At 39.5% G+C, this 22233-nt stretch overlaps 1 protein-coding gene across 6 annotated transcripts in view; it reads right to left on the bottom strand.

Moving 5' to 3' along the window:
- Positions 1–9668: 9668 nt before the first annotated feature.
- ate1 (arginyltransferase 1) overlaps positions 9669–22233 on the bottom strand; it is a 237988-nt gene continuing 225423 nt past the window's right edge. For all 6 annotated transcript variants that reach the window (XM_080205722.1, XM_080205726.1, XM_080205725.1 and 3 more), the window contains one exon: positions 9669–20671. In XM_080205722.1, coding sequence (XP_080061848.1) covers positions 20493–20671 — 179 coding nt within the window. In that variant the 3' untranslated portion in view covers positions 9669–20492. The remainder of the gene's footprint in view (positions 20672–22233) is intronic.

Here is a 22233-nt window from a genome sequence, read left to right as displayed (position 1 = left end):
TTTTGTGATTATGAACATTTTAGTCATCAGTGTATCTGAATTACAAACCTGTTTGTCTGGGTTCACATCAACAGAAGCAAATCCAAGAACATATTGGGATAAATTGCCAAACTAGGCGAACATAACAGAAATAGTTCAAAAATATACCACTGTGATTTAAAAAAAATGAAAAAAGTCATGACTTAAACTTTTACAATGAATTACAACTGTTCAACATCAGTCAGGGCAATCAAAATTTGGGATGGCATTTTGCCTTTGCTGTGAAATCAAAGTACAAGTGGACTAGCTGATCACAACTGGGATGTTGGTGTGGCCAAATTTCCCACTCCTGTTTACTATCCAAAGCTCCTTGATGATCTCTGCTTGAAACTATAATGTGGAAATATTTTGGGGTGTCAGGGAGCACTGAGGGAGGCAGTGGAGGGCGGGGAGGGAATTGGGGTGGGATGGTGTGCGTGGCATGCCTTGCCTGTCACACTCTACTGTTGCCATTTTACCAGTGATTTGCTTTATTATCGTCACGTGTTTGTGGGTGGCACAGTGGTTAACACTGCTGCCTCAAGCGCCAGGGACTCGGGTTCATTTAAGCCTCGGGTGACTGTATGGAGTCTGCACGTTTTCCATGTGTCTGTGTGGGTTTCCTCCTACAGGCCGAAAGATGTGCTGGTGAGGTGCATTGGCCATTCTTCAGGTGTACCTGAACTGGTGTCGGAATGTGGCGACTAAGAGATTTTCACAGTGAATTCATTGAAATGTTAATGTAAGCCTACTTGTGACTAATAAACATTAACTTTGGTATACAGCGAAAAGTTTCTTGCGTGCCATAAAAAGCATACCGTTCATAAAGAAGGAAAGGAGACTATGCAGAATGTAATGTTACAGTTATAGCTAGGGGATAGAGCTAGATCAACTTAATGTGAGGTAGGTCCATTCAAAAGTCTGATGGCAGGAGGGAAGAAGCTGTTCAGCTAGTACACGTCCTCAGACTTTTGTATCTTCTTCTCAATGGAAGAGGGTATGTCCAGGGTACGTGGGTCCTTAATTATGCTAGCTGCTTTTCCAAGACAGCAAGAAGTCTGGACAGAGTCAATGGGTGGGAGGCAGGTTTGAGTGATGGACTGGGCTTCATTCATGATCCTTTGTAGTTTCTTTCTGTCTTGGGCAGAACAGGATATATATATCCTGTGATACAACCATAAAGAATACTTTCTGTGGTCCATCTGTAAAGGTTGGTGAGAGTCATAACAAACATGCTAAATTTCATTACTCTTCGGAGAAAGTAGAGATGTTAACTAAAGGATCAGCATGGAGGGACCAGGACAGGTGATCTTGACACCTAAAAATCTGAAGCTCTCAACCCTTTCTACACCATCCCTGTTGGTGTAGACAGAGGCATGTTCTCCTCTATGCTTCCTGAAGTCGATGACAATCTCCTTTGTTTAGCTGACATTGAGAGACAGCTGTACCAGTTCATCAGATTCTCTTATCTCTTTCCTGTACTCCATCTTGTAATTGTTTGAGATCCAACACTCTACGGTGGTGTCATCAGCAAACTTGGAAATTGAGTTGGAGGGGAATTTGACCACACGGTGTATAAGGAATATAGTAAGGGCCTGAGCATACAGCCACCCACCAGTGTTAAGGATGATCATGGAGGAGGCATTGTTGCCCATCCTTACAGATTGTAGTCTATGGGACAGGAAATGGCAGGAAAGGTAGTGATGGATATCCCATCCTTACATCAACTGAGGCCCTTTATTGACTAATTAAGGGTCACTAAGGGGCTTTTCCCATCCTGGTGGTATTTCACCGTGCAGATTAGGGAATGAGGGGGATCCCTCCTAACTGGGCACTGTGCCTTTGGAAGACACCCCCAGAGGCAAGGGTTGCTCTTGCTAAAAAACTCCCCTCTCATTTGGGTCTGCCCAAGCGTCCCTGGCAAGCCCAACTTGATTTACCTCCATCATGACTGATCCTGGCAGGCTGTAATCCCAACAATGGCCACTGCTCCAATGGCACTCCTGGTGTTGAAGAACTGCTAGCCCTCCAATTGGTCAACAGCTCTTTGAGGTGGGGGTGACCTCATCCTTTAAAAGGGTAAAAGCCTCAGCTGAAGGTTGGAGGAACCTTCTACCTGAGGAAGTAAAAATGCACTTGGGGCTTCCATGACTGGTCAAGGCTTTCTGATGGTTGGGGGCCATCGCCACCCCATGAAACTTTGGCCTACATTGGTGAACGATAAATAAAAACAGAATCAGAACTGGCTCTCTGTGCCAGATAGTCTGTTGCTACTCACTGGCTGCTTGGGTGAAGAATTAAGTAGCGGGCTGCCAGCCACACTGAAATACAAAATGAAATAAAAGTTAGGAAATGGCAAGCAGAAATGGAGATGCGTTAGATGAATGTGGAAATGCTCTGCTGGACGTTCGAATGTTGTTGTCATGTGGTTTTACTGCATAGCTTGGAATAGGGTGCATTTTGAGGAAATTTCATTGCAGGTGTCCATCAATAACACTTTGCAGATGTATTGGAACTACATCCAATAGTTCAAAAGTTTTGAAAATCATACACAAAGCTTTTAGAATCCACCAAATAATCTTCCCTTTAGGTTTTAAAGCAAAGAGAGATATTTAGGACGACAATCAGTTAAACTTGTCAATATGACACGGTCTACCTTCACTTAACCACAAACATCAAAGAATTTCACTTCAAATGGGTTTATCGGATACCATCAATTCATAAAAGTGCACCAGAAAGAAAAAGTAGGTGCATGAAGTAATGTTTATTTATAAACAGAGCAATGCTGTGTTGGCGCTAGGAATGGTTTTGGAACTCAAAAATGAAGCTTAATCCTAATTGAAATTAGAAAAACTTAATAAGATGAGCCACATTTCCCAGAGACAAGCATACACACAGATGGATGTGATGTTTTTAGTTATTGCTTCCAAAACCTTGCCCTATTGCTGAAACCTCCCAATGATTTTCACTGGGGAAGGATTGATATCTTGCTCTTCCATTGCTGCCATTTATCTGGTTGCTAAGAGATGAAGGCTTGAAGCCAGCACTTCCTCCAATTATCCTTCCTATGTTGCAGTTCCTTCTTTCAGCCCAACTGTGATTAGGAACTCAACATGAGGAGTTTATAGGCATCATACCCATACCACATTGCAATGCGTCGGTGCATGCACTGACCTTCACTGTTAAACTGTTCACCTCACCTTACTGAATAAAGTAATTGCTTTCTTGATTTGAATATTTGTTAAGCCAAATGAATAACTTTAGACTATGATGATATTGATATGTTCCCTGTCTGGTTCTGTATCTTGTTAAAAGCACATCATTTGGCTGCTAAGATTTGCAACAGACTTTTCTTTCACATAAAATAAACAAAAACAGAGAATGATGGAAAAACTCAACAGGTCTGGCAGCATCTGTAGGGAGAGAAAAGAGTTAACATGTTGAGTCCATTTGAATCTTCATCAGAATTAAAAGAGAGGGAAAAATGTGTTGAATATTATTCTCTGTAAGAGAGGTGGGAACAATGATTAGTGAGAGTTGGGAGAGATTGCAACGAAGATGTAACAAACTCAAGCATACAATGGTTAGCACTGCTGCCTCACAGCGCCAGGGACCCAGGTTCGATTCTCTGTTTGTGTTACTGTCTGTATGGAGTTTGCACATTCTCCACGGGTTCTTCCCACAATCTGAAAAATGTGCTGGTTTGGTGGATTGGCCATGCTAAATTCTCCCTCAAAGTATCCAACAGGAGTGGGGTGCCCAGTGCAATTTCACAATAACTTAGCTAGTGTTAATGTAAGCCTATCTGTGGCAAACAAATAAATACATTTTAAACTTTAGATAGCTCGGAGAGGAAGTAGGGAAAGGAGGGTTTTTGCATCAAGTCAAAAAATGTATAGGATATAAAAAAAGGTTAAGATAAAGAGAAACGTCACAGACTAAATCATTAAACTCAACGTTGAGACTTGAGGACTGTAATGTGCCTAGTTGGAAGATGAGATGCTGTTCCTCCAGCTTGAGTTGGGCTTCACTGGAGTAAAGGCTGCAGGTCAAAGACGTGAGAGCAGGATGATGGGTTGAGTTTCACATACCTTTGTATCATACTTATAGCAATTGCTTTAATTTATTTATTATGTGCACATCCAAAAAATCAATTTAAAATTAAGAATACTGCTGAGTGACTAAATAATTATACAGAAATGAAGATTGGAAATAGCAAATATTTAAGAATCAATCATAAATACTGTAAAAATAACAAAAACAGGTACAGAATCACAGTATACTACAGTGCAGAAGAGGCCCTTTGACCCATCAAGTCTGCACTGATGCATGAAAAGGCCCTGACCTGCCCACATAATAAATCCTTAAGCGTGGTAAAACCATAAAAACATATTGTAAATTAAAATGTAACCCTCTAGGTAATTGCATACTAAAGCATAATAACATCTGGTCAAAAGTTGGAACGAACTCATCAAGAAGTTAATTTATTGTAAAGTTGTTATCCAAGTTGCCAAAGCTCAGGTATGAAATCCATGAAATCAAAGAAAAAAGATGATTTAGAATTAAATCATAGTTGCCTTGGTAACACATTTTGAAGGCTGAATATTGTGAATAGTTAGTTACAAGTCCTGACAAATGAAGAGCATTCAGAAAGGAATCCCCTTCGAAAATTGATAGGGTTGGACTTGGAAGCCATTCAGGCACAATCAAATGTGATAATAAAAATACAGGTGTGTGTATCTTGGCAGTGTGACAATGTAGGGTGTTAGACCTCAAATGTACTGTACCAGAAAATGGCAGGACACGGATCCACAGTTCTCTACTTGATGAGTTCCTAACCTTGGCCTTTGAATTTGCAAAAAAAGGACTTAATGCCTTTTTAAGGTTGCTTGTGCAATTTTGGATTATCCGAATATAGCCAGTGCTAGTCTGATTGCAATCTGGAAAAACAGCTCTACATGCAGCCTAACCATTAGCTCTAGAAGTGATATCTGCAGATGTTAATGAGGTCTGAAATTCAAGTAAATATCCAGTCCTAAGCCTTTTGTGACCCTGAGCTAGGGAAGGAAAGTAAATCATTGTGTTTTTTACCCCCCAATGATCATCATTCTCTGTCACTTACTGGAAACACATAAATGTAGACATTAAATTATGAACCTGACCATGGTTATATATGCCTTAACATTGACTGAGCATGCTCACCAGCCCTTGAACGAAGGTTGGTCACTTAATCCAGTCCAATATTTCAATTGTTCCTAGATTCAGATTATATAAAGAGTTGAGCCTGGTCATTTTAGAAAGGATTTGCTGTGCGATGAGATGAAGACTCAAATGAAGCTTGCTTACATTTTGCAAGTGAAATACTTTCACAGTATTCAATCCATTCTCCTGAACTCCTGTCTGTAAATAGTAACCTTGCATTAAATAGCTACTCAACAGCCACTGGCAAACTGACCTTTAGCAAGACTGAATTTATGTCAGTACTGAACACTATTAAGAAGTTGCTTTGAAAACAATCGAGCTTGGCATCTTTTTTACTCGTAAATGCCAATTTGAAGTTCAATTTCCACAGCAAGTGGATCAGGATACAGGAAACTTTGTCTGGCGCAAGTTTACAATAATAGCGAACTCCTTTGTTCCAAGAAATGACATGCTGTGTGCTTACGTTATTTAGGCCATAAGTTTGCAAAGAAACAATATAAAATCTTGCCTTCTGGACGATAAGGGAGAGAATAAGAAAATGAGTACACTAATCTTAAACAATGGTAGGCTCAGCATTAACCTAAATTCTAAATTAAACTTGTATTAGAATGCATCTAATTTAAAATCAAGACTAGAAAACTGTTGCTGTATTGTTACTGTTCCATAAATCAAATGGATCTAAAAGTACACTAAAGCAATTGGTTGAAGTGTAAGAGTGGCACAGGTTCCTCACAGTGCCAGGGACTTGGGTTCAGTTATGTCCTTGGGTGACTGTGTAGAGTTTGCACGTTCTCCCTGTGTCTGTGTGGGTTTCCTCTGGATGGTCCGGTTTCCACCCCACACTCCAAAGATGTGCAGGTTAGGTGAATTAGCCATGCTAAATTGCCCCTTTGTGTCAGGGGAATCAGCAGGGTAAATGCATGGGATTACACAGATAGGGCCTGGGTGGGATTGTTGATGCAGGTTCGAAGGGCCGGATGGCCTCCTTCTGCATTGTAGCGATTCTATGATTCAGTACTCAGCAGTTTCAGTCAACAATACTGCATTTACGATTGGTTCTAAACATTTTATACACACTGCATTCTAAATTCTAATAAATGCACATTCCACGTGTACAGACTGCTCTGATAGAGGAGATAAATTATGAACTAACTGCAAACACATGAAACCAGAGTAATTATAGTTTCAAGTCAGTTGAAAGGAAAACAAAATATTTGTGGGTTTGTAAATCTCAAAACAAAATACTTTTTCTTCCATTCAAATTTATTGCATTAATATAGTTAAATTAGTTCTTGCTAAAGTAGTAAGCTAGCTGTTTAGAAGTGTAAGAGTTTACATGTAAAGCTAAAATGAATAAGTTTCTGATTTACTTAAACCATCTTGGAATGTAGAAGGAATTATTTAAGCAAAAGCAGTCAAGAATTACAGAACGCTGAGAACTGTTAAGGTTGACTTCAAGGTCATGACTGCAGATCAAATTCTTCAATAAAGTTTTCTGTGCTCAATTAAAATTTGTTTTTTCACTAATTCCTTTCTCACTTGTAGGTTCTGGTGGCATCAGAGGTTGTTCCATGAAGTTGAAAGCAAGTGTAAAACTGCAGCTTTATCATTGCTATATGTAACTCTGCTTTTGCATTAAGAAAGTCCAAGAGATCAGAAATAGCAGGATTATTAAACTGTCGTAAACAGGTTTTTCAGTAGCTACCTCAGGTCATGCTGAGTTCATTCAGACATCATTCCACAGAAAGCTACCCCTATTGAGGCATCTACATTAACTGAGCATTTTATTCTGTTGTAACTGATACCCAAATCATCAGAAGTCATGAAAAAAAGTATAATTCATTTTTAATATATAAAGTTTTATGTAGTAACATTGCAAATGTTTTGTAATAGTACGTCACAATTGATATCAAATCATTTACTTAAATTCATCACCTAAATATTGTTTGTAAATAGACCTATTTGTTATATCTCACCATAATTCTGCATTCAGTTAGAATATACTAGTAGAATGGAGCTGAAGAATGTAAGATGTACCTTTAGGCAACAAAGAGACAGTCAATGCTGTAGTTTAAAACAAAATGGGGTTCATTGAAACCATCTGACTGAAGGCAAAGACTAATCAATAATCTTCTTCAGAGAAATCACTGACCTGTAGTTTAGATGGGATTTCATAAGTAACCTCCTAAAGTCCTGAGTTTCATCATGTTACTCAAGTCTTAGTCTAGATCACATACAAATATCCTGTGTTGGTTGGTCTTGGCTATGAGTTCGATTCTGTTCTGATTGTCCAAGATAATCATCTATGGAAAGGATGAGCATTACACCATTCCATAACAGAAAGTCAACTTTAAAATTGTATTTTCAAGCTTGCTATATTAAAAGTGTGAAGTGTTGTACTTTGGAAGGATTAACAGGAATACAGGACGCTGGACTAATGGTAAGTTACTTGGTAGTGTGGATGAGCAACGAGACCTTGGTGTCTATGCGCATAGATCCCTGAAAGTTAGCACCCAGGTTGATAGGGTTGTTAAGGCGGTGTAAGGTGTGTTAGTTTTTATTGGTAGAGGGATTGAGTTTCAGAGCCATGAGGTCATGTTGCAGCTTTACAAAACTCTGGTGCGGCCACACTTGCCGAGTATTGCATACAGTTCTGGTTGCCGCATTACAGGAAGGATGTAGAAGTATAGGAAAGGGTGCAGAGGAAATTTACCAGGATGTTGCTTGGTATGGTGGGAAGGTCTTATGAGGGACTTGAGGCTATTTTCGTTAGAGAGAAGGTTAAGAGGTTACTTAAAAGAGGCATATAAGATGATCAAAGGATTAGATAGGTGGATAGTGAGAGCTTTTTTCCTTGGATGGAGATGGCTAGCATGAGGGGACATAGCTTTAAATTGAGGTGTAATAGATATAGGACAGATGTCAGAGGTAGGTTCTTTACTTGGAGAGTAGTAAGGACGTGGAATGCCCTGCCTGCAACAGTAGTGGATTCGCCAACATTAAGGGCATTTAAATGGAAGATCTATCCAAATTTTGAAATGGGCCATTACTTACCAATTGTTGCATTGTCTTAAGATAAAATGATGGATGATATTGGAATAGTGTAGGTTAGATGGGCTTTAGATTGGTTTCACAGGGTCAGCGCAACGTAGAGGGCCAAAGGGCCTGTACTGTGCTGTAATGTTCTACGATATTCTAGATATCCATATTTAACTAGATACTGATGAATAGGTTAACTTATAGTGAGGTATAACGAAGCATGATTAGAAGCCCAGATCTGATTCATTTGTTAAATGATATAGAATGTATGCCAATATATCAAAAATGTTTTCAGACTTGTAACACTGACTTTTAGAATGAGTCATTTCAACATGCTCTGGTCACTCTATCTCAGATAATGGACAGATTCTTCTCATGGTATTTGGATCTTTGCACCACTGTGTCACTGAAGTGAATGCCGGGGTTGAGATTTACATTTGGGAAAGAAAATCTTTGCAGATGTGCCAACCCTGATTCAATACATCCTTAATATTTCTTTGTGTTTGCTTCCTTACATTTGAAAAAAACAGGATGTGGGCATCGCCGGCTGGGCCTGCATTTATTCCTCATTCCTAGTTGCCCTTGAGAAACTGATGGTGAGCTGCTTTCTTGAACCGCTGCAATCCTCAAGGTGTAGGTACACCCACAGTGCTGTTAGGGAAGGAGTTCCAGGATGTTGACCCAATGACAGTGAAGGAACAGCAATATATTTCCAAATCAGGATATTGAGTGCCTTGGAGAGGAACTTCCAGTTGGTTGTGTTTCAGGTATCTACTGCCCTTGTGCTTTTAGATGATAGTGATTGTGATTTGGAAGGTGTTATCTAAGGAACCTTGTTGAGTTCCTGCAAATGCATCTTTTAGATGGTGCACACTGCTGTTGTGTGTCAGTGATGGAGTGATTGTTTGTAGAAGGTAGCAATAAAGCGGTTGCATTGCCCTGGATGGTGCTGAGCTTCTTCAGTGTTGTTGGGGCTGCACTAATCCAGGCAAATGGAGAGTATTCTGTCACTTTTACATGCCAAAGAGAGTACCAACCTTCTTTGAATGTCACATTATTGAATGTCTGAATCATTTGATTGTAACTCATGAGAAGACACCAAAAAAGGCTCACAATCAAAGGATTCTGAAAAGAGATGTCTACAGTTGATGGAGATTCTGAAACCAGAGCTTGGCACAAATATATTTGATATCTATCATCCATTGCCCATTGCTGAAAATTTACTCCAGTGAAAACAAATAAAATTTTAACGTTGTTCTTCTGGTGGGATGGCAGGGTAGTCTGTCTTACCAACTTTGTCCAGTCTAATTCTGTAATCATCTACCAACAGCCAGTATTCAAATAGGATGAAATACTGCACCTTTTTCACAATCCACCTTACACAGAATTCATACACACACTGGTCATGCTGCTGTAGGAGGTATAAGCTTTTAATAATCAATTGTTGCACATGTTACACGGAACAAATAATTGAACTCAGCATTACTTCTAAACAGAAAGACAATTTCATTCAATTATGCACTTTCTGAAGGACATCAAATGATGAAAGATGACTGTTGCATTGTGTTTGACTTTAACATACTGCAAAGTGACTGAAACACAGCTGTTAATGAACATTAAACATGAATAATAATATGGACTCATAATAGTACTTGGTTTAAATAAAAAGTCAATGTAATGTCAAAAAATGCAGTGCATAGATGAATCATCTGGCTATAAGGTGTCACCAGGAATATATTTCACTTGAAACAGAGTGCCATACATCAATTTTAGATATAAAACCATTGCATATTTTGTTTCATAAAAGAAATCATTTCAAGGTAATAATTTTGTGAGAGGCACTTGTACAGCGAATAGTCAAAACATATGGAAATAGAAGACAGTATACCCCTTTATATACAGCATACCTCTTTCATCATTGTTTACTCATAACTTTAATGCCCAGAAATGAAGCTTAACAACATTTAAAAAGTGCAAGCACATTAGATAGATGGAGGATTACAAATTGCTGATTTTTAGGCACAATATCAATATTACAAACCCTGATTGTATGAAGAATCTTACGAAAATAATCTCATCTGACCAGCTGGTTATTAACAAAAAAAACCACATCCATATGGACCACCAGAGTGACTAGCGACTGCTGGTCTGACTCTGTGAAAGGAACAGCAACTTTTCATTATTCATAAAGAGCACAAACCAAGACAGAAAGAATGATCACTATATTTAAATAAGAAATCAGATCATTCTGGGCTGACTTTTTTCTTGAATTAGTGACTGGAAACGAAATGTTTGAATCATTGACTAAAACAGTAGCTTTAAACATCATTTTATCTCAAGACAATGCAACAATTTGTAAGTAATGGCACATCTTAAAATTTAGATGAATGTGGAAATGCTCTGTTAACTTTCCACAGTTGGTTTGCTGCAATAGTTTTGTGACCAGGCAGCAATAAATAACTGCACGAAGCGTATATTTTTAAAACATTTTCAAGCAAACCCAGAATTCTGCTCAAACAAAAGTCTTACATGAAAGCTCTTCACACCTTACGTTTGCAAAATTACAAAGGTTGCCTGACAGTGTAATGGCTCAGATATTTGCTTCACATTCTTGTCACCATGACTATGCCAGGCATTTAAGTCCATCATCCTTATCACTGAGGGAATCAACATTTACCTTGCTCTGAGGCAAACACAGTATTGGTTAACATTGGCCGCGGTGATTAGAGACTCCTGCAGGATTCTATTCCTCCTGTATTTCTAACCAAAACAAATAGTGTTTTTTGTTCTTCGGTGGGCCAGTACTGTTCCAATGAAGTATTGCCCAATGCATACCACATTTGTGCAGAGCAGGAATAATCATGCCATGTGATATAAATGTATTTTGAACAGAGGGAAAAGGTTTACTCAGCCACAAATTCATCTCCTAAAACAAGCCAGCCTTATTGTCTGAAAAATTGTGGCAATGGGGGATCTAAGTTCAGGGCGTCACATAACCTAGGACACTTACTGCCTACAAAGAGAAGATTATTGGCAACAGATTTGACCGGATTGAAAACTCCATACCCAGATGTAAAAGGCAGTGTTGTACTCACTATATCATGCATGCATTGAAAATATATAAAGGAGTACAGCAAATTAATATTACTGCCAATTCAGTTTTATTTTTGGATTAGTGTAATGATAGGGAAAATTATTTTAACAGTTTGAGAACTATCATTTCCATTTGCTTCCATCTAGATTGCTGCAATGCAATTTAGATAGAGATGCAAACCTACTTTTTCAAACAGATTTGAAGGTATACAAACAAATAGTGCATGTGGGGAATTTGCCCAGCGCTGCATTATGCAAATCATGAATGCCTGCAACTACTTCGACCAATTTAGTTTCAACGGTGCAGTCAAAAAAAATCGCAGAATTCAACTGATAATCTGGCACTTCAAGTCCAAATTAAATCTTTGTTTTGTGCATTTAATGGCACCTTAATTCAGATTAGCACGTAACAGATTTGATCATAACTTATACTGGACAATATACCAGAACGGTTAGATTAAATTTAGACATCTTGTACATGACTTTACACAGCATGTGAAGCCTCGCAAACCCTTTAAAACATGAAGGCCTGTTGTAATATGTAACTAGCCTTCAGCCTTGGCCAAGGTAACATTAAGTAAAAAGCCCCACTCCCAGACTTCAGCACACTGCAGCATTGAGTTCGCTTAAAAAAAAGTACTTCATTAAATGTGAAGCTTTTTGAGTTATCCTGAAGAAATAAAGGTACAAGTTTTTGTTGTTGACTGAAATATACAAGAACTCAACGTATGCAAAGTATTATTATAATGGGGACTTTTTCTTCATAGTTTGCGGAAAATAATTAGGTGCCAACCTAAGGTGGGTAAGCTTTGTAGGTACATCCAACCTCTGATACCTACCCACCTGGCTATTTTTCATGTTTGGAAGTCAATGGGCTATGAAGTAACAGCCTATTCCACTCTGGAAGACCTCACAACTTAACCAATCCTCATAAAATATTTAGAAATTTGCAGCTTTCCCCTTTCTAACATACTCTCTATTACTCATTGCTTATTGTTGCAAGACTGTCAGCTCTTCTGTCACCATATTTTCTTTAGTCAGAAAATGATTATATTTAGTTTACATAACTATTTCATCTGAAGTTTGTGAATTTAAGCTCCTCTTTAGGCCCTGAGCACATAACTTAGGCTAGCATGCAGTACAAGGGAGAGTTATTGGAAGGGACACATTATTGGAAATACCTATTTTGATAGTTAGGCAGATGTTAAGGACCATAGGACACTATGTAATGAACAGCACAATTTCCCCAGTTACCAGATCAATATTCAAAATTAACAATGCATTAGAAAATATAGATTAATTGGTAATATCTCATTTGTGGGACCTTGCTATGAACAAAATGACTTCTCTACTGGCCCACAATGGTCACTGCACTCGAAGCCAGTTGGCTGGAGATGAAGTACTTTGACTTTGAGTTGTCCTGAAAGATGTGCCAGTAATTGACCTCGGTGTACTTGTCCATGGATCACCTGAAAGTGACAGTACAGGTGGATAAGGTGGTCAAGAAGGCATACAACATGCTTGCCTTCATTGGTTCAGGCATCAAATATAAAAGTTGGCAAGTTATGTTACAACTGTATAAAACTTTAGTTAGGCTGCATTTGGAAAATTGTGTGCAGTTCTGGTCACCACACTACCAGAAGAATGTGGATGCTTGGGAGAGGGTACAAAAAAAGGTTTACCAGGATGTTGCCTGGGCTGGAGGGTTCTCGGTATCTGGAGAGGTCAGATAAACCTCTCCAGATACCTAGAAACAATTTTCACTGGAAAGACAGAGGCTGAGGGGCTACAAAATTATGAAGCATAGGTAGGGTGGATAGTCAAAAGCTTTTCCCCCGGGGTGGAAGGGTTGAGTACAAGAGGGCACAGGTTTAAGGTGAGAGATGATAAGTTTAGTGGAGATGTGTGGAAAAAGTTTTTCACACATAAATTGGTGGATGCCTGGAACATACTGCCAGTGGAGATGGCGGAAGCAGGCACGTTAGCAAGGTTTAAGGTCTATCTTGATAGACACATGAACAGGCAGCGACCAGAGGGATAGAAACTGCATATCGGCACAGGCTTGGTGGGTCAAAGGGCCTGTGCTATATTGTTCTTTGTAATTAGGACTTGGATTATTACAAATTGGCTCTTTTTCTCCATAGTTACCTGAAATAACTCAATTTTCTTCTCAGGGGCTACTAAGAGAATGAAGGAAAGGATATGTGATTTGCATGATATGGAAAATATTCATCTGTGTTCCACCGTGACACAGAAACAACTGCCAACTTCACAATTTCTATTTTGTGCGGTCAGTGAATTATATAAACAGAATACATAATGAATATGTGGCTTGAAGGATGGTGTAAGAGGGAGGGATTCAAATCCCTGGGACATTGGAACTGGTTCTGAGGGAGGTGGGACCAGTACAAATTGGACAGTCTGCACCTGAGCAGGATTGGAACCAATGTCCTGGGAGATATTTGCTAGTGCTGTTGGGGAGGGTTTAAACTAATGTGGCAGGGGGATGGGAACTGACGCAGGAAGTTAGAGGGAAGTAAGGTGGGGACAGAAACAAAAGGCAATAGGGGGAAAAGTGGAAGGCAGGGAAACCAACGACAAAAATCAAAAAGGACCACAGTACAGTGACTGTGTATAGATCCAGATGAGGTGGGCGATGTTCTCAATGAGTGCTTTGCATCAGTATTCACAAAGGAGAAGGATGTGGTGAATGGTGAGTATAGAAAGAAGGACATGTTGAGATAAAAATGGTGGTGGTATTAAAGGTTTTGAAAAACATGAAGTCCCCAGGGCCAGATAGGGTTTATCCCAAAATACTGAGAGAGGCAAGGGTAGAGGGTAGAAATTGTTGAGGCCTTGGCCAAAATCTTTGTATCCTCTTTAGTCATGGGTGAGGTACCAGAGGATTGGAGAGAAGCTAACATTGTTTCTCTGTTTAAGATGGGCAGAAGAGAGAATCCAGGAAATTATAGACCTATGAGTCTTACATCAATGGTGGAGAAATTATTGAAGGAGATTCTTAGGGACAGGATGTACTCACATCTGCAACAGAATAGGCTTCTTAGCAGTAGGCAGCATGGTTTTGTGAAAGGAACGTTGTGTCTCACAAACTTGATTGAGTTCTTTGAGGAAGTGATAAGAAAAATTGACCAGGACAGGACAGTGGAAGTTGTGTGCATGGACTTTAGTAAAGCCTCTGATAAGGTTCCTCATGGCAAGCTGATACAGAATGTGAAGTCACATGGGATCCAAGGTGACCTGGTAAGGTGGATTTAAAAATGGCTTGGGCATAGAAAGCAGAGAGTAGTGGCTAGTGAGGAGGATTGTCAGAGGATACAGCAGAATATAAATCAGCTGGAGACCTGGGCCAAAAGATGGAATTTAACCCGGATAAATGTGAGGTGATGCGATTTGATTTGGAATGTCTACTGCAGACGGAAAGTATACAGTAAATGGTAGAGCCCTGAGAAATATTAGTATACAGAGGAATTTAGGTGCGTCTTTCCACAGTTTCCTAAAGGTGGCAACTCAGGTGGACAAGATGGTCAAGAAGCTGTATGGCATGCTGGCCTTCATTGATTGGGACATTGAGTATAGGAATTGGAAAATCATGTTGCAGCTGTATAAGACTTTGGTAAGACCGCATTTGGAGTATCTTGTACAATCTGGTCGCCACACTGGTTTGGAGGATATGGACTATGGAGAAAGAATGAACAAACTTGGATTATTTTCATTGGAGCGTCGGAGGATGAAGGGGGACCTGATAGAGGTTTACAAGATTATGACAGGTTGGATAGAGGGGAGAGTCAGAGTCTTTTTCCTAGGGTCGAAGGGTCAATTATTCAGGAGCATAAGCTGAGAGCGAGACGTAGAAAGTTTAAAAGAGATGTAAGGGGTAGATTTTTCACACAGAAGGTGATGAATGCTGCTGGAGGTGGTGGTGGTGGAAGCAGATTCTATAATAACATTCAAGAGGCATCTGGATAGATACACAAATAAGCAGGGAATAGAGGGATATGGACCATGTAGAGGCAAGAAAATATTACATTACGTTAGAGAGGCATCTGTATCGGCACAGACTTGGTGGGCCAAAGGGCCTGTTTCTGTGCTGTACTGTTCTTTGTAATACATAACACAGAACAGTATGAGAGATACCCTGTTTATCCTGCTCTTGGGAAAGTTCTTCACATCTTGCTTGTGAAATAAAATAGAAAATCCACTCTCAGCTATAGCATTTCAACATAATCAGTAGCAGCTGTCTGGCTGCTCTTCATGGCCATCAACATAACTTACTCTCACAGCCTAGCAATCAGATAAGTGAAAGACAAAGCATTATCTACTAATGCACTAGAACAATTTGGTTGAAACTGAATTAGAGTCTGAGCATGCAATTTAGCAAAACATCCTGAAGCACTTGTGTTTCACCCAAGTCTGAATGCATTACAATGCAATCTCCATAGGGCATGTTTAACCACATTTTTCAAACATGCGATCAAATGTGTGGATGAGGGCAGTTCAATTGATGTAGCTTATATGGATTTTAGCAAAGCTATTGACAAGATCCCACATGGAAAACTGTTTGAGAAGGTTAAAGTACATAGAATTCAGGGAAACTTTGTGAGATGGATCAGAAACTGGCCTAGTAAAAGACTACAAAGGGTAGTAGAAGAAAACTGGAGATCGATGTCCAGCAGTGTGCCACAAGGATCAGTTCTGGGACCCTTATTATATACATAATTGGGATCAGGGTATTGAATTCAATGATCAGCCTTCATCGAAATGAATGGCGGAGCAGGCTCGAAGGGCTGAATGGCCTACTCCTGCTTCTAATTGTTTCTAAATGATATAGATGAAAATGTGAGAGGGAATGTTAAGCAGGTTTGCCGATGACACCAAGATTGGTAGGGTGGTTAATAGTGAAGAAGATGGCTGTAGGTTACAGGAAGATACAGATGGGCTAATCAGATAGGCAGAGCTGCAGCAGATGGTACTTAAACCTGATAAGTGTGACGTGAAGCACTTTGGAAGAAGTAATAAGACAAAGGAGTAGTTAATGAATGGCAGGAATCTAGGCGAACAGAGGAATCTTATGGTAATTATTTACAGATCCCTGAAGGTGGCAAAATATACGAATAAAATTGTTAAGGAGGCTTAAGGGATACTTGCTTTCATCAGTCGTGGCGTAGAATACAAAAGCAAGGAGGTAATGTTGGAGCTGTATACAGCATTGGTTAGGTCACAGTTCTGGTCACCTCGCTATAGAAAGGATGTGATAGCACTAAATGGGGCACAGAGGAAGTTCAGCGGGATGTTGCCTGGGATGGAATGTTAGAGCTATAAAGAGAAATTGGATCGGCTTGGATTGTTTTCTTTAGAGTAAAGAAGGCTGAGGAGGATATGACTGAGGTATATAAGATCATGAGGGGTATGGACAGGCTGAGCAGGAAGCAGCTGTTCCCCTTGGTTGAAGGGTCAATCATGAAGTGGCAGAGTTTTACAGTAAGGGGCAGGAGATTCAGTGGAGAGTTGTGAAAAAACATTTTCACTCAAAGGGTGGTGGGAATCTGGAATGCACTGCCTGGGAAGATAGTGGAGGTGGGAAACCTTACAATCTTTAAAAAGTATTTGGATAAATACTTGAAATATCTTAACATTCAAGGATATATGACAAGTGAAGGAAAATGCCATTAGCATGCCTTTAGTGGTAGTTATTGTCGATGCAGACTCGATGGGCTGAAGGGCCTTTTTTGCATTGTATGACTCTGAGGCATCTTATGTGACTGCTACAAAGGCACACTATTCCTCCTCATCCTTCTTGACCTGTTTGCACTATATCCACTTGATATAGTGGAGCGCATCATTGGCCTCCAATGACTTTCCACTCTCGTCCAGGTGGGTGAGACTATCCTCACCTGGTTCTAACGTTTAGCTATCTGATTGTAGCTATAGAATTGCCCATAGTTTCTTTTCTCATTCCCACATTCTTATCTCTGATGCTCCCAAAGGATCTATCCTTGGCTTCTCCCTATTTCTCTTCTACATATTGCCCATCATCTGAAAAAAAACAATAGGCTGAAGTTTCACTTGGTAGCAGAGATGGGACCAGAAGTGGATGGGGTTGCAATTTCCTGCTAGTGCGCAAGTGACTGGTGGTCAATTAGAGGGCTCATTAAGGCCATTCTGCAGAGATGTAGTGAAATTTTCCAGTTGGGGCACATGTCCCCACCGAGGTCAAAATATGGTCAAGTGATTGAGGCGGCTTCCTGTTGGCAGAGTGGGTTCTCCCTCCACAACCTTGGCCTGAAAGCTGTGACCTCATTGATTTTTAAAATTTCTGAAAGCTCCTCAGAGAACTTCTCCAACTTGAGGCATGCTTTCTTTCTCCTACCTTCCATCTCTGCCAGTTTGACTGCCATTTTTTCAATGTTGGCTCTCCAACATCCGGAGCCCACCATCCAGAAGCTGCCTCCTTGAAAAATTGTTCTACGTTCCATGGTGGAGGTGTGTGGGTTCCTGACTCAATTTCCTTGAGATGCCAGGATCAGGATCCACAAATGAAAATCTTGCTCAATGCCAGTTTTATCTAGCTTTATCTTATCACCTTTCTCAACCCAACAATGTCTGTCAATTGTCAGATTGCTCATCTGACATTCAATTCTGGATGAGCAGCAATTTATTTGCATTTAATATTAGGAAGAAGTAAAAACTATTGCTTTTTCCTCCCCATCATAAACTCATTCTGCCTGTCTTCCTGGCAACTGTTTGCAACTGAAACAAGATTGCTTGCAAACCTAATGTTATATCTGACTCTGAGGTGAATTTTCAATCACATTCATGCTACCCCTAAGACCACCAACTTCACCTGCCACACAGATCTGTCTTTGCCTCTGCCCTTCTGATAAAACCTGATTCTTGCCTTTGTTACCTCTAAACCTGACCCTTCTCCCACATTATACACTTTCTAAACTTGTCAACAGGTAAACTCTGCTACCTGTATCCTAACTCACAACAAATTGTGCTCGTCCATCACCTCTGTGCCTGCTGACCTACACTGGCTCTGAGTTAAGCAATGTTTCGATTATAAATTCTCATCTTTATTTTCAAAATCTTCAAATGGGCACCTTCCCTATCTCTGTTATCTTCTCTAATCCTATGACCCTTAGATATCTGCATTCTATAATCCTGCTCTCTGGAGCATCCCTGATTTCAATCACTCTATCATAGGTTGTCGTGCCTTTTAGCTGTCTAGACCCTGAACTTTAGAATTCCCTGCCTAAATTTTTCCACGTTACTTTCCTTCTTTAAAATATAACTTCTGATGGAATGATCTAATGTCTCCTTATGTGGCTCGATGTCATTTTTTTTCATCGTACCCCTGTGAAGAACCTTTGCCTATGTTATTACAGTAAAGGAACTATATAAATAAGTTGGTACTGTATGACATGCATTAAACTGTCTTTGGATTCATGCAACTTTCTCTGCTTTTTTATCTCAAACTGTTATAGCTATGCCACTCTTAAATGCACTATTCAAACAACATTTGCTTTTTATCCATGCAGTTTCTATCATCACCTGTAAATCCATGATCAATAGCTTCTCTTCACAATGTACTTCTAATCGCTTGTTGTGTCTATGGTGTAGGGCCTACACTGTAGGCAAATGTGAAATGAGTTCACTTTGCCAGACAAACCTTCCATCAATACATCTTTAGACCTGGATGCTAGATTTGAAAGTTTTATGAGATGGAAAATTTGCTCAGATGATGTGTTTAACTAAGGTGGTGGTCTGTCAACCAGGATTCATATAAAATATTTTAAAAAAACTTTTGAAAATACATGCCTTATATAAGTACTTACATTTATTTTGGAATTTATGTGATACAGTACTTCTATAATAAAAATTGAGTCAATCGTGTACATTGTGAGCAATAACCTGGTTTGCTTTTTCCTTGGTGATACAGTACTTGTATCTATTTTGTCCTCCCTAACTGCTCAATTTCAATCATGTTATGCAAACTTTTCCTCTAATTTTAGTTTCCCTGAAATGCCTTGTGGCAAAAATAAGAAACGTGCGTGATCTTACCAGCCATTCATGTCATGATCCTGCTGCAGTGAAGTTGGAGAATTTGGTGCCCAGCCAAATCCCCATACAGTGCAGCAGGCTGGGAAAATCCCACTGGCATGAACGGCCATAACATTCCAGCCAGTGTGTCTGTTACAATGGCTGCTCCCACACCCCACTATACCCATCGCAACCAGTATATATTATTCTTCCATTTGAACTTTAAAAACTTAAAGCATGTCAGCTATTGCCTGCTGTTTTTATGTTCCTTCTGGTCAAGCATGGATAAATGTTCAACTATCAATCTACAGAAACAATTAATCATCCGTTATATTTTTATAAAAAAATCATAACTCAACCATAAACCTGACTTTAACAACATTCCATCTTGCAGCAATGTCAGATGGGACTCTGAATATTGTAGAATCTGGATATATTCTCTTACCAATTCTGAAACTTCAATATTTTCACTCAACTAACTCATTCCCCATCTTTAGTGTAAAGGCTGCAACATATATAAATGTTGCACGCATATGAAAGACTACAACACTCAGCAAGCAACATGTGGCATCCTGTCCAGCTCTCCAAGACTGTTCAGCTGACAACTCACTGGAGAAGAAAAAGAAAAAATGAGACTAAATGAAACCAAAATGTTAGTACAGGGGAAAAGAACATAGAAGAGGTGAGAGCACAAATTTAAAACTGGAGTGAAAATGTGGAAGGGATTAAGACGAAGAGAGAAAAAAGCACAGTGGAAAAGAAAAAAGGGAGAGAGAGAAAAGATAAATGAAAGAACAGAGCAAGAGAACCCTAATGTAGACATTCTGAGACTAAAACATTTTTGGTGAGGTTCGGCCCAAAGAAAATTGAAATGAGATTGCCTTGCCTGGAAAAGTTTCAGAACTGCTTATAATTCTAAAATTAAATGCTGTGTAGGTGACAAAAAAAAGACATTTACACACACACATGCTGTATGGAGGGTTGACTAAAGTTGCTTAAAATAGGAGATATGTACTGTGATGTTGTTACACAGCATTAATTTAGCATACAGTGCTATCGTTGACGCATAAACCATGTGTTTAGTTTCGATAAAGCAGCATTCGCTCTGCACATTTCTGTCCAACCAGGCTTGCATATTGCTGTACCGCTGCTTCATCATTGGCCCTCTTCTTTTGTCTCTGATAGGTGCTGTAATGCATAACTGTATTCCTGTACAGTACCAAAACTTTACCAAGGTCTCGGAATTTGTTTTCATCTTCTGGAAAACAAAAACAATAGTTGCTTAGTAAAGACTATACTTAGTAAGACTTGCTTAGTAAAGACACTGTTGGCATTCATTTTATCAGTTGATGGTGAACAGCATTGTGCAGCCAGGTACTTTCCAAACAGTTTCAAATAAATTTAAGGAACAAAACTGAGCAATTTAAATTGTAAGTAATTTCAATTTACAAAATGGATTCTTTTCATCAGATACAAGTTAAATAAAACCGCACAATGCATCAGGGAATGAAACAGGAACATGTTCACTTTGATTTTAATTTCTGTTGATTTTCTTAATTTCTATTTTCTAAACAATATTGAATAAACCATCATTTCTGAAGGGCTATGGTCTTTAACCAGAATTTCCAAGTCTGTTCCTTTCAACCTCTCTATACAAGTCAGATTTTAATACAGGTAAAACAAGCGTATGGCACTAACTGTCAATCTAAATTTTATGTTCACACACTGTACTGGAATAGAACAAATAAACCCCGACATCCCAAAGGTAGAGGAGTCTGAAACTAGAGGGCATAGGTTTAAGGTGAGAGGGGAGAGATACAAAAGTGTCCAGAGGAGCAATTTTTTCATAGATGGTGGTGAGTGTCTGGAACAAGCTGCCAGAGGTAGTAGTAGAGGCGGGTACAATTTTGTCTTTTAAAAAGCATTAGATAGTTATATGGGTACAATGGGAATAGAGGGATATGGATCAAATGCGAGCAATTAGGATTAGTTTAGGGGTTTTAAAAAACGAGGGGTATGGACAAGTTGGACCCAAGGGCCTGTTTCCATGCTATAAACCTCTATGACTTGCAATAACCAATTTTCTGTTAGGTAAACTGATCTATTTTTCCCACCAGACTCATTTGTGCTAGGACAAATGAGTCTGGTGGGAAATTTTACCCACCACAATCAATTTCACCAGGTAAGGGCCAGATTAGAGAGTTTGAATTTAGAAACATAGAAATTAGAAACACTCGTAAGCCAATTGGCCCTTTGAAACTGTTCCACCACTCATTTTGATCACGGATGATCATCGAATTCAGTATCCTGATCCCCCCTTCCTCCCATATCTCTTGATCCCTATAGCCCCAAGAGTTGTATCTAATTTCTTCTTGAAATCAGACAACATTTTGGCCTCAATGACATTCTGTGGTAGTGAACTTCACACATTCACCACCCTCTAGGTGAAGAAATTTCTCCTCATCTCAGTTCTAAAAGGTTTACCTCTTATTCTCAAACTATGACCCCTAGTTCTGGACTCCCCCACCATTGGGAACATTCTTTCTCAATCTATCCTGTCTAATCCTGTGAGAATTTTACAAGTTTCTATGAGATCTCATCGCGCTCAACTAAACTCCAATGAATATAATCCTAATCTCATGACAGACCTGCCATCTCAGGAATCAGCCTGGTAAACTTTGCTGTACTCCCTCTATAGCAAGGATATCCTTCCTCAGATATCTGGAGGATAGCAAATGTTGTCTCCTTGTTCAAGAAGGGGAGTGGAGACCATCCTGGGAATTATAGACCGGTGAGCCTTACTTCTGTTGTGGGCAAAGT

Source organism: Carcharhinus amblyrhynchos, chromosome 17 (assembly GCF_965287045.1).
Source record: "Carcharhinus amblyrhynchos chromosome 17, sCarAmb.v2.hapA, whole genome shotgun sequence".
Lineage (NCBI taxonomy): Eukaryota > Metazoa > Chordata > Chondrichthyes > Carcharhiniformes > Carcharhinidae > Carcharhinus > Carcharhinus amblyrhynchos.
The sequence above is the reverse complement of the archived record's forward strand: the minus strand, read 5'-3'. Positions and strand labels throughout refer to the sequence as shown.